This window comes from Acomys russatus, chromosome 4, assembly GCF_903995435.1.
Source record: "Acomys russatus chromosome 4, mAcoRus1.1, whole genome shotgun sequence".
Classification (NCBI taxonomy): domain Eukaryota; kingdom Metazoa; phylum Chordata; class Mammalia; order Rodentia; family Muridae; genus Acomys; species Acomys russatus.
The window spans coordinates 54,912,764-54,925,608 of record NC_067140.1 but is presented as its reverse complement, the minus strand read 5'-3'; the positions used below and the strand labels follow the sequence as shown (position 1 = coordinate 54,925,608).

The 12,845-nt window shown below is 52.2% G+C and overlaps 1 protein-coding gene across 1 annotated transcript; it reads right to left on the bottom strand.

The window, feature by feature from the left end:
- Positions 1–7,706: 7,706 nt before the first annotated feature.
- Inafm2 (InaF motif containing 2) lies at positions 7,707–9,660 on the bottom strand. The gene has a single exon (XM_051144380.1). The coding sequence runs from the start codon at positions 9,525–9,527 to the stop codon at positions 9,069–9,071; it is 459 nt and encodes a 152-aa protein (XP_051000337.1). The 5' UTR covers positions 9,528–9,660; the 3' UTR covers positions 7,707–9,068.
- Positions 9,661–12,845: the final 3,185 nt, after the last annotated feature.

The window sequence follows — 12,845 nt, the reverse complement described above, 5'->3', positions numbered from 1 at the left end:
TAGGATCCCAAGTCAGAGAGAGAGAGAGAGAGAGAGAGAGAGAGAGAGAGAGAGAGAGAGAGAGAGAGAGAGAGAAAGAAGAAGAAGAAGAAGAAGAAGAAGAAGAAGAGGAGGAGGAGGAGGAGGAGGAGAAGGAGGAAGGAAGAAGAGGAAGAAGAGGAGGAAGAAGAAGAGGAGGAGGAAGGAAGAGAGGAGGGAAGAAGAGAAGAGAGGAGGGAAGGGAAAGGAAGAGAAGAGCAGGGGTGAGGGAGGGAGAGAAGAGTCACAATTTGCCTCCCACTCTACAACGCGCTTCATCAAACATCGCAGGGCAAGCCATGTTGGACCATGGGCTGAGGATGTATAACTCTGGCAGGGTTCTGGCTCAGCCTTTACACAGGGACCAATCTAAGCAGGAGAAAGTTCTGGCAAAGAGGACTGAGAGGACCTGGGGCTTTTCTTCATGGGCAGCCGACCTTAGAGGATTGGGGGAAGCTGTCCCAGGAATTGGCAAGAACAGAAGCCACCACGGGCCATCTTCATTACAGAAGCCTGCAGTGCCTGCAGCAAGAGCAAGCTTCTCCTGAGGAAGGGAAGCTTCTCTCCAGGATGAGATACGGTGACACCTCCCAGCTCTCTGTCCAGGTTTCGGCCACCCTGTTTGTTAAAAGTCAACTATGGAGCAGGAGGAAGCCATGTCAGTCAGTGACTCTTCTAGTTGCTTTGTTAAAAGGTCTGACGCCGGGGTTTCTTTCCCCTTAGGAAGTCCACAAGACTTCTCTTCAAAAGCAGGAGTCCTCATTAAAGCCAGCTCCGGGGAACCCGATGGAGGGCTGGAAGAAGCCAAGCAAGGAGTGTGTACCCAGGAGGACCTGGCAGGGAGGGGACACCTTGAAACAAGGAGGGTAGGAGGAAAGTGGAGATCATGCTGTAAGAGAGGGCCGTGTTTTGATCTCAAGCACCATGGTGGGGGTTCTTGCTCTACTTTAACCTCTAAGAGCCTCAGACTCCTTACCTGCAAAATGAAGCTTGCGGTGCTGACATGGAAGGAAGGGTTTCTTAGAAAGCTGCAGTGTGCAGACTATGCCTACACTCAGTAGCCACTCTCGGAACAGTACCCGGTGTGCAAAGAATATGTCGAATAAATGAAGTGGACCTTGGACATGAGGTCTGTGTCTGCTTGTTTTCTGTCTCCTTCCTTCCTTCTTTCCTTTTACTGGGGACCAGTACTCTCTCAGGGAAAGGATGAGGCTGCTCAGGCCATTCCCTCAGTTCGTCAGGATAGATAGCTTCTTTTACTTCCCCAGAGGTAGGGTGTTCAGTAGGGGGTGCCCTTGCTGGAGGTAGGGTGTCTAGTGGGGGTGTGTGCCCTTGCTGGAGGTAGGGTGTCTAGTGGGGGGTGCCCTTGCTGGAGGCAGGGTGTCCAGTAGGGGGTGCCCTTGCTGGAGGTAGGGTGTCTAGTTGGGGGGGTGCCCTTGCTGGAGGCAGGGTGTCCAGTGGGGGGTGCCCTTGTTGGAGGCAGGGTGTCCAGTAGGGGGTGCCCTTGCTGGAGGTAGGGTGTCTAGTTGGGGGGGTGCCCTTGCTGGAGGCAGGGTGTCCAGTGGGGGGTGCCCTTGTTGGAGGCAGGGTGTCCAGTGGGGGGGTGCCCTTGCTGGAGGCAGGGTGTCCAGTAGGGTGCCCCTGCTTTTATAAGGAGTCCACTCCATCTGCTCTCGGTTCCACAGCTGACTCGAGCTAGGAGGGATCGTCTGTTTAAAACAGATACAGTCTCAAAAATTCACAGCATAGTCTTTGTTTCATTATTTTTCCTCCAGAAGCCCCCAACCCCAGAACTTCCTCTGTGTCTCCCAGAATTAAGTTCTGCCACCCAGATGAGGAAATGAATGATTTTTCTTATGATCAACCTCAGCTATTTAAAACAAGGTACAAGTTTGGAGGGTCTGACAACTAGTAAACTCAAGACCTGAGCCTGCTGTCAGGGACAAGCCTTACAGGAAAAGATGGTGCTGGTCCTTAAAAACACAAAGAAACGGCAAAACTTTCCATGTAACTGTCTTTTCTGGGGGTGGGGGATAAACCTGGGTGGGGTTGTCAAGAGAACAGAGATAGACAAAGGCACTGCCGCTTCTTGCTGCTATTTATCAGTGTCCACAGACCCCACCAGCATTTCCTTCTGAGTCAGGGTTATCTGGGCTACTCAGGAAAGACAGATCGGGTGACTGTGGCTTCCTCACAGTGGCAAAATTCAGGCCTGGGGAAAGGCAAAGAGAAGAGGCAGCAGAATGCCCGGCCTGTGGCTGCTCTCTCTCAAGGCTGCTGCTGCCTACGTCACAGCTCTCATTAAGCATCCACTTGACGCCAGGAAGGTGAAATAACCCAGACCTGGCACCCGAAGGAACAAGTGTGGCACCCACTGCTCCTTTTAAGGACTGGCTGGAGAAGCGGCAGGCCCCAGGGCAGGAGGCGAGACAAACACATCAGCACCTTTAAGGCAAGAGGAGGAGGAGGAGGCTCTCATGAAGACTTCCATCTTAACAAGCTCTCCAGGGCAAACTGTCAAAGATAATGGACAGTGTAGGCTTTTTCCTTTTTCCTACAAACTCTGGAGACATAGTGTTTTCTCTCCTCTGTGCAGGGCAGCTGGCTCCACTGAAGTAAAGGGGCCAAAAGTCACGTTGATAACTAGTTAGCGAAACAAAGATTCTCCACACTATGGAATCAGAGCGCAAGGTTGGGTCCCCGGTTCCCCAACTTTAGCATGCATTGGAGTCACCCAGAAAGATGGGATTGATTTTTATTTTCCATGACAGGGTTTCTCTGTGTAACAGCTCTCTGGCTGGAACTTGCCCTGTAGACCAGGCCGGCCTTGAACTCACAGAGATCCACCTGCCTCTGCCTCGCAAGTGGTGGGATTAAAGGAGAGTGCCACCACAGCTGGGCTGGTGGTTGTTTTTTTGTTTTGTTTTGTTTTGAGGCAAGGTTTCTCTGTGTAGCTCTGGCCATCCTGGAACTCATTCTGTAGACCAGGCTGACTTCGCACTCAGAGATCTGCCTGGTTCTGTCTTCTGAGTATGGGTATTAAAGGTGCACACAACCATCGCCAGGCTGAAAAGCTGGTTTTAAACAGAAGGCCTGCCTCTACTTCCTGAGACAGCTCAGTTGGCACAGTGTCCCAGGTGATGTTGACGCTGTGGGTCTGGGAGTTAGTGTCATGTTTACTGGCCTTCCCTTCACATTACTTTCCATGCATCATTCCCCCACAAAGGGACGGGTATTCCCTTGAAAATATATTACTTCATGTGTATGCACAGTCCTTTTATTCCCAAGGTCTTAAAGCCCTTTTACACCCAATACCTCCATTTGCTTTCATGACATGCCATTTGGTTGGCAGAACAGGAGGCTGAAGCCTTTACCAGTGCTACTATTCCTTCCTGTTCAGGGGTCCCTTCTGAGGACACGCTGCTACCTCCACACCCAGGTTCTGGTTATGAGCTGACTACAGCTCAGAGATGGGCTCCTGTAACTCTTTAAAATATATAATTGATTTTGTAGGTGTATGGTTGTTTTGGGGTTTGGGGGGGGAGGTTGTTTGTTTTTGTTTGTTTGTTTTGAGACAGGGCTTCTCTGTGTAGCCCTGGCTGTCCTTGACTCGCTTTGTAGACCAGGCTGGCCTCAAACTCACTGCCTCTGCCTCCCGAGTGCTGGGGATTAAAGGCATGCGCCACCACCGCCCAGCAGGTGTATGGTTGTTTTGCTTGTGTGTATGTCTGTTCACCACCTTCGTGACCCATGCCTATGGAAGCCATAAGAGGGTGGGACGTCCCCTGTTATTAGTGGCTATGTGGGAGCTGGGTATTGAACCTGAGTCCTCTGGAAGAGCAACAAATGCTCTTAACTGCTGAACCAGCCCTGCAGCCCTGCTTGGGTAACTCGACACTGCAGGCTTCTAAGGGGACTGGTGGCCTCTGGGACAAGTAGGAAAAGATGGTGGTGCACACCTTTAATCCCAGCACTTGGGAGGCAGAAGCAGTGGAATCGATGTGAGTTTGAGGCCAGCCTGGTCTACAAAGTGAGTCCAGGATGGCCAAGTCTACACAGAGAGACCGTGTCTCGAAAAACTGAAAAAGAAAAACTTAAAAAAAAAAAGATCTTACCCAGTGACTATGAGCACTTAGGGGGCAGAAGGAATATTTTAAAAACAAACATTTCTGATCAACACCATTGCTTTTTATTTTTTGAAAAGTTTGAGAGTTTTGAAGTTCACTTGGTTGAATAAGTTCTAAATTAATGGTAATAGTTTATGGGAACTATTCCTGAGGATGGTAAATGGAACCTTCCTGCGAGTATAAAAAATGATGGCTGAAATGAGGGAAATGGGCTGTTTAGGTGATAGAATAGGAGGGCCAATGGCAAGGAGTGTCCCTACCTTGTAGCTTCCAGAACTGAATCGGATCACAAAACTGGCTCAGTAAAGGTGCTTATGACTGACCAGGTGACTTGTGTGTGTATTTGTGTGTGTGTGTGTGTGTGTGTGTGTGTGTGTGTGTGTGTGTGTGTGTGTATGTGAGGGACCACTGGGGCTGGGCTTTCTGTGACTGTAGGCATCCTAATAGAGTCTGAGTGTGTGGCAAAGACAGGCTTTGTTTGTTTATGTTTTTGATGAGCTATTGGAGGGAACAAAAATCGTTAACAGAGGCTCTCTGCAGCAGCAAACCACAGGCTATGTTTGTGAGGGAAACAGATGTGACCAAAAAACTGTCAACAGTGCAGTTTTTTTTGTAGCTCTACATTAGGGCTGGGACAGGGAGGACAATGGATGGGTCAAATGGCCTATGCTGCCTGCATCCACATGGCTGAAGATGGCCATGGACTTCTGGTTCCCACATAAAACTGGGGGACCAAACCCAGGCCTGGCAACATGGAAGGGAGAAACTGTCCAGACAGGCCAGGGCGGCTATAGTTTGAATGGGGTTATGGGCTGTGTTCTATGAAGGTTTTGGGTGGACCATGACAGGGACACTACGATGACATGCCAATTACATCCAGGATGGTGACCACCCAGGTGATCAATCGCCTCTGGGAACCCAGTGCTTCGTGCCAGGCACTGAGTTGGCGTTGGTCATGAGAACTGAGCGAAGCTGCTGCTCTCCCTTCCTCCCCAGAGGGAGGCCAATTAAACAGTCCAGATGTGGCCCTGTTGCTACTAAACCACAATTCCAGAAATACCTCCATTTTCTGCAGACAGGAAAGGGAGGGCAGCCATTACGCTTTTAAGTAGCTGTGGTGGCCCTAAAGCCACCAACCTTGCAGTGCTCCTTAGAGCAGCCTGTAGGAACAAGTAGATGTTCTGCCTTCAGCATTTCCAAACAGGATATAAATACTCGACTACAGAACATGCCAGCTTAGAATTCCCCAGTGAAAACTGAAAAACAAGGTAGACAAAAAAGCTCCCCAAACCGTGGTACCACACCATGCAGAAATATATATACAGCTGTTAGTGGGGGGAATAATTCTGCTTAAATCCTCAGAGGACCACGTCTTTTTGTACCTGAACATCCATGGAGGAAGAACAGAGATACAGGCGAACCCAAACGGCTCCCTGACCCTGTGCCTTCAAAACTTCACCCTTTTTTCCCTTGAATTCAGGCTGCCAGGCAATGAATAATGGTAACTTTCAAATTAGCAAACACCTAGGGACTGTCCCAGTGCAAAGCAGTCAGAGGAAAAATAGCTACCCCACTTTGCAAAGCTTCCAGGCTTAAAAACACCGACAGTTTTGCTCCTTCTCAACATTTGCAAAGAAAGCTGTTCAGACGCCTGTTCCCATCCCATCGGGCCCTGTTCTAATCAGCCAGCAGGCGCTCCGTGTACCTACTGCTGCCTTTGGCCAATGTGGTAAGCTGTGTGCAGCTGTAGAAGCCACATGTCCCCATCTGCAGAAAGGAGGGGCTGAGTCAAAAAGCCACCAAACTCAGTCTCCAGCTCCGCCTTACCAGGCCCTCACACAGAAAACCATTGTGTAAGCTGAAGAGGGGAATAAAGGAAGGGCGGGACTTTTCCTTGCCTCCCTGCAGACCACAAGGTGAAGTGAAGGCAGAGTGGCTGCCCGCTAACTGCTCTGGAGAAGTGCAGGCCACAGGGGGCTCCACCAACACTGGCTTCTCACTCCAGATTTGTACTGGGCACCATTGTCTGGTAATGAGCTGAGCTCAATTTCGTACCATGTATTTTTGCAGCATAACTAATCCCTTATATTTATGCTTTTCACCCACATGTCTTTTTTTGTTTGCTTTAAGGGCAGGACCCCCCCCCCAACCCATTACCTTTGAAGCAGCCCACAGCTCGCAGCAGCTTGGCTCCAGGGGAACCAGGCTCCATCAGGCAATACAGATGCCCGGGCCTGTCTTTCCCAGTATGCCACTTCCCGAGTTAGCAAAAGGCCAACAGTTTAAAGTGAGAAGGTGGTGCCAGCAGGCAACTGCGTCTTCACCTCAGACAGCTAAATGTTTTGTGATTAAAGCTTAATATTCACACACACCAACCCTTTAGCTGCCCCACCGAGCAGAACTTTTTTCACCCTCCAGCTTTCTTAGGTTGGCAAAAGCTGGCATCATTTTCTGACCCCACGACGGCTTCCTGACTAAGATGGATCCTGCCACCCATCTCTAATCTGTTCAGCTGCAGGCAGCGAGGACAGCAAGGCAATTGCTTTTTCCTTCAAACCCTATTCATCACCGTCATCCACAGCATCTGCGGCCTCCTCTATTCCATCTCCGTGAACTCAGTAAGAGAAATGATGCTTACACAGGCTTAGGCAGAGTTCTTAGAATGTATTTTTTTGTTCACCTGAAAAATAAAACTTTTAAAAAATATACAGGACTTTTAAAGTACAGGTATATCTTGAATGGCTGAATTATAAATAATGTCTCTGGTCGTGTTCACGGCTAGGGCTGGAGAAAATGTCCCGATTCCAGTGAAGGCGAGGCCAGCTGGACCGTGAGTGGGCTTGCTGGACTCTTTGATTCATCCCAAAGTGGATTTAAACAGTCCATGAAGCAGGGTCAGGCGGGGAAGTAACGGACTCGCAGACACCCTCCTACGAGTCCAGGGGATTCTTGGAGTAAGAGATCAATTTACAAATTATTAAAATATAGGACTAAAAATTCACACCATAAATATAAATTACAGGCTATTATTGAAGTTATAAAGTGGCATTTTATGTTTCTTCCCTCAAGTCTCTCATCAAAAATGTAAAAAGTCCCCGTGGGCCTCCTAATCACTGAAGCCCTCATCAGCTGTGAAGAAGTCTCGAAGCCCAGACACCTTGAGGTGTTAGCAGCCTGCAGGAAGGCTGCCAGCGGAGTTGCTATTTTCTTGCCCAGGACAGGACATGGCTTAAATCAAGACAGGTTGTCCTGTAAACCTGAATCAGAACTAACTACCGGGTAGGCCAGAAAACTGGATAGACAGTTTCAGGACTAAGGTGGGCAAAGTTCCTGTTTTGTTTCTTATTTAAGTAGCTCATTTCCCAAAAAGGAAACACTAAAGGGTTTGATCTCTGTCACTACCCACACTCAATTGCCTAAAAGCAAGTGGCAGGAGGAAATGGAATCCAAATTGACGGAGTGTAATTCTTGCTACCCCGGCAGCTGTGCGTGTGTGTGTGTGTGTGTGCGTGTGTGTGCGTGTGCGTCCATCCCTTGACATCTGTCACTACCTCAAGAAAATGTTTGGCTGCATTTAAGTGGGAACTCACCGAGAGTGAGGACAAGCCACCACCGAGGACAGGTTCAGCCTTTCCATGGCTGGCCTCTTCACTGCCTAAGCACACTCTTGAGTTCGAATGCTCCCCTCTGCTCTTTCTGACCCTATAACGTAACTCAGAGCCACGTCATCGCAGCTCTGGCTTTGCGACTGATTTTTGTCCTAACAGCAAGCCACTGTATTGTTTCAGGCTCAGAAAAATAGGAAATGCAAAAGTGAGTAAGACAAGACATAGAAGGGCAAGAAATTAAATAAGACAAGATCTGGAACCAAATAAGATGATTGAGGAGACAGAAAAGGAACGAGAGAAAACACTTGCCAATCACTGTACTTAAAAAGGCTTGCTCTTCCTAAAGGAATTCTGCCAGGGGAAGGGACTGATCTAAACACATCAGCCTTACTCTTCCTCTCCACCGCCCCTGGCATGTATCCAGACACTCAGGGCTACAACAGGAAGCCACGGTGGTGGGAGCACTAGAGTGAGAACCGGAGGGGAGGGGGGATCAGTGTGTTCCCCATCCTCCCTAAACGGATGCTACTGCAAAGGTTTTTCCACTGTCATGTTTGCAGTCTAAGAACGTCAGAAACTTATCTTTCTGAAACAGGAAGGGAACAGGTGAGAGAATGGGTGATGGAAAAGGGGGAAGGGGGAAAGCCATGTTTGTGTCCTTCTGGCTAAGTCTAGTTTGAAGGCCAGCAAATAGCCCTTGCTGGACCCCACATTCAGTAGCTACCCAGGGTGTGGGGAAATACATAGAGTTCTATGTGATTATAGCTTTTAGTGCATATGTCAACAGCTATATACAGGGATCTATAAATTAAACGCATGTCTGGCCACTGCAACTAGGTTGACGTACCTGAGCTCCGCTACTTTTGGTGCTCTCTTCTTTTGGAGAGCCTCGGCTTATTAAAAAATTGAAAATAAAAAAAGGAGCCCCTACACAACTCCCTACCTTCCCCTGAGTCTTGGGGAGGGGGCGCCCAAGTCACCCCCCTGCGTTTAGGATACATCAGAGTAGCGGCGCACAAGGGCTGGGTGCTAGGCTCTGCCCACCCTCCCCCCAACTCTCCTAATGGCTCAGGGCCCTGGCGCAGCACGGTGCTGGGAAGATCAAACCCCGAGTCCCAGGCGAATCGCTGTCCCTTGGCTGAAGATCCGGTTGTGCGTTACCCGCTCCCGGGACGAGCTGGCGTTCGCTGAGGTGTGTGGGGGCGTTCGCTCGCGTTAGGGTCACTCCGGCGGGCCCCGGAGCCGGTCCTGCTGCAAAGTCCTGCCTGGGGGCTTAGGGGACGATGATTCCCGACCGCCCCCAACGCGGAGAGCTTCAACGACTCCGGGGCGCTGCGCCCGCTTCCTCTTCGTCCTCATCCGGCCCCCGCGGCCGTTCGAGCGGCCCGGCCAGGGGGCTGTCTGCACCGGGCTCCGGGGACGCCGGCCTCGCCGCCTGCAGCGGAGGCGCGTCGCGCGGCGCCTCGCGGCGGGACGACCCGGTGGTGTTGGGCCCCGCCGCCGCCCCCGAAGTCCCAGACGGGCCGGTGGCGTTGGAGCCGCTGGGGGGCGGGCCGGCGGCTCCCCCCGACGTCCCGGCGCCCACCGGCTGCCAGATGAGGCTGTAGTAGACGGCCAGTACGATGGCGGCCAGCGACACGGAGAGCACGTAGGCGAACACCGTGGCTAGCCGGACCCACTTCTTGTTGGTCTTGGCCGCCATCTTCGCCTTCTTGTCCCCGGTGTAGGTGGCCGGCTTGCCCCGCTCGGCCGGGGCCGCGTCGCGCTCCTTCATGGGGGGGCCCCGGCCTTTGCCCCGGTGCTCCACGGCCCCGGCTGGAGGGGGCCTGGCGGCCTGCGAGGACTGGGCAGGGGGCGTCCCGGCGCCCTGGCTTCCCGGCGGCCCCGCGCTCCGCCGCTGCTCCTCACGCCGCCCGCCCGCAGCCCGCCACCGCGTCGCTGCCGCCGCCGCCGGGGCCTGGGCCCGTCACCGCCGCCAGCGCCGCCGCCGCCGCCGGCCCGCCAACTGCTTCCCGGCCGCCGCCACAGCCACAGCCGCCCGACTCCGCGTCCCCATCCGCTGCTGCCGCCGCCGCCTGCCCGGCCGCCGGCCGCCTGGTCTCCAGTGGCCGCGCGGACCGCGCGCTCCGGCTCCAGCCCGGCTCCCCCGCGGGGCGCGCCGGTGCAGGGGGCGGGGCCGCGCGCTGCCCGGGGGCTGCCTCTTAAAAGGGCGATGTAGGGGCCCCGGAAGTGGAGCATTGGGAGGCGGCTGTAGCGGGGCGTCGCGGGCCCCGTGGGGGACGCCCAGTTAAGAGAGAGTTAAGGGAGGCTGGGCCTTAAAGGGGCGACGGACTCTTCTTTAAAGGGGGAAAACCGTGCTTTTGGAGAGGGAGTGCTGGGAAGTGGCGGGGAGGGGCAGGCTGGGCAGAGAGCTGTCAACTCAGATGTCTCCCCACAGTGTCCCAGTCCAGGAGGTGGTAGGTGGGGGAGCCAATCTCGCTTCTGTTCCCCAGGCCTTCGAAGTGGGGCTAACACTAAGCTCGTGCTCTCGCGGAGGGAGGGAGGTGGCGTCCCAGACCCCTTCCCTCCCCCCCCCCAAGAGCATGGTTTGGATCTGGAAACTTGACGCCCCGCATACCGCAACCTTCGTCTTTCGCGCTGCTTTTGTTGGGCTGGATTCTGAGACTACTCGAATCTTGCCTGATCGGGTCCTCTTAGGACACCCCCCCCCCCCAATCAGGCTGCCGTGGGTCTCAGAGGGAGAACCAGACGTTGGATTTGTTCTGTAGATTCGCCTGCCACCTTAATCTCGACTCTCACAATGGGCTGGCCTTGAATTGTACTCAAGGCTTTGCCCTGAACTGGTGGAGGGCATCTCCCAGCGTTTTTTATTCTTTGATCCTCTTCAGTCTCGGCATCTAGAGAATTGGTTTTTTTCTCGTTGAGGTTTGTTCTCCCATGCTACAGACTTGGTGTTTGCTCTTTGAGCCCTTTGGGTACCAGTAACCCCTGTGCATGTGGACGCTCAGAAACCACGTTTCCTGTGCCTTCATCTTCCTCTCCTTTGCTTCTTTCTCCCCTATTTCTTCTTTTTTTGTTGGTTTGGCTTGGTTTTTTTTTTTTTTTTTTTTAGACAGGGTCTCTCTGTGTAGCCCTGGCTGTCCTGGAACTCGCTTTGTAGACCAGGCTGGCCTCAAACTCATAGAGATCTGTCTGCCTTTGCCTCCCAAGTGCTGGGATTAAAGGCGTGCGCCACCACCGCTCCCCCAGTCCTGTTTTCCTCTTTGTAATTCACAGTGATTTGTGGGTCTCTCCTGCTTGAATCTTCCTGTGTTCCCCAAACTGCCTTTGTGAACAGCCTGCGTGTCTGATTGGACGAGAAAACTGCCTGTATGGCTGTGTTTGGGAGAGAGGACTGCAGTCCTGATGAGGTTGGGGATGGAGGTACCTTCTCTGTGGCCTCTGCAAGGGCCTGGTTGGCTTCTGACCCTGTGGGCTGGATTCCCTCTGCCCCTTCCACTTCCTCTCCTTTTCCAGAAGCCTTTGACTTTCCTTACTCCAGCCTTTTTCCAATCCTCCCATCCCTAGGCACAGAAGCAGCTACCAGAACACAGTGTGCCAGTGGGGGCTGCTGGTACCGCAAGTTTTTAGTCTCGTCGTGGTGGAGGCTCAGGTGGGGCTGTGCCACTAGCAATGGCCAAAACGCTCTATTTCAAGGGAAAACTTGCCTTTTCACTTTCTGAGAAATTACAAGGGCATTGGGAGTTTGGAGTGTTTGTTGGCTTCTGTGGATTGACTGTGTGTGTGTGTGTGTGTGTGTGTGTGTGTGTGCGTGCGCGCATTGTGCTTTTAGACATCACATATGACCCATATGGAGCCTGTTTGATCCCCTTTCTAGAATGCCCTCCACGGTGCTTCTTCATATTTCCGTTGCAAATTACACTTCCTTTTTATTTGCTTGCTTCCCAGCAGAGTAGGAAAACAACATGTCACTCTTTTCTTATTCTAAACAAGGATGTACTTGATGCCCTTATTCAATTCCTCTCCCTATTCTTCCCCAAATGAAACAGTGCCAGATTCTTTAACCTGTCGTCAATAAGCACTATTTATTATCTGGATTTACATAGTGTCTTTTACCCCTGGAACTCAAAATGCTTTCAGATATAATTGAGCCTGATCTCCCTGGTGCCTGAGCCATTAAGAAACCATTAGTGTATTTCTGTTGCCGGCAACTAAATGGCCCCCTAGTGGCCTGAAAGTGAATATGCTTTTCTAAGTGCTTCTCCCCCGCCAAGGTTAGTCAGGAACTCAAGAGTCCAGGACGATTGAGGACAGAATGGACCCAAAAGGCTATCTTTGGTGAAAATCCCCAGCCGCCCTAGAGCCTCATGTACAACATCCCCGTGGAGCGCTCTGCAGCACCAGCTAAATGGCCGTCCCTGCTGGCGAGCCTCCTTGTCTGCTCCCTGAAGAAGCCCTTTCGGCTCCTGGAAAAGTTGGAAGCAATCAAAGCAGCCGCGTGCACTGCGCTCTTGGTATGTGCCAGGCACTCTGTCATAACTATTTGCTATCTCCGTCTTGTAGAAGAAACTGCTTCAAATGGGTTAAGGCACTTACCCTGGGGTCACCTAAGTAGAATTCAGTAAAAACCCAAGTCTTACTGATGCCAGGTCTTAGGCTCTTGATTCTGGCTTTGCTCTACTTAGCAGCGCAGCCAAACCTAGTGGGTTTTGTGTGGGCGCCAGCCATGGGGAACCCCACATGTGGGGCATCCATGTGTACATGGGATGGAGATACCCCTCCAGATGCCGGGAATATTGACTCTGGATGGCTCCCTGCTGCTACTGTCCCTGAGAATTGTCCCCAGGCACCAAAAGAAGTTGCTTCTTTCTCCCCATCTACAAGGCCAGTAAGGTGACTGAAATGGCAACCAAGCCCAGGCAGAGACATGCAGGTCCTTCTTGGAAAGAGGGAAGGCTGTATGCATCTTGCACCCTGAAGCAGGTCGTAGAAGTGAATAACATGTACTTGCCGGAGCCAGAGACAGATGTGTTAGCGGGTGTAGGAGGGGCTGAACTTGATAACGCGTTAGAGGGTCTATTTTAAGTGGCCG

Coding starts and splice junctions, on each gene's coding strand:
- Inafm2 (XM_051144380.1), bottom strand. CDS start 9,527: ATGAAGGAGCGCGACGCGGCCCCGGCCGAGCGGGGCAAGCCGGCCACC.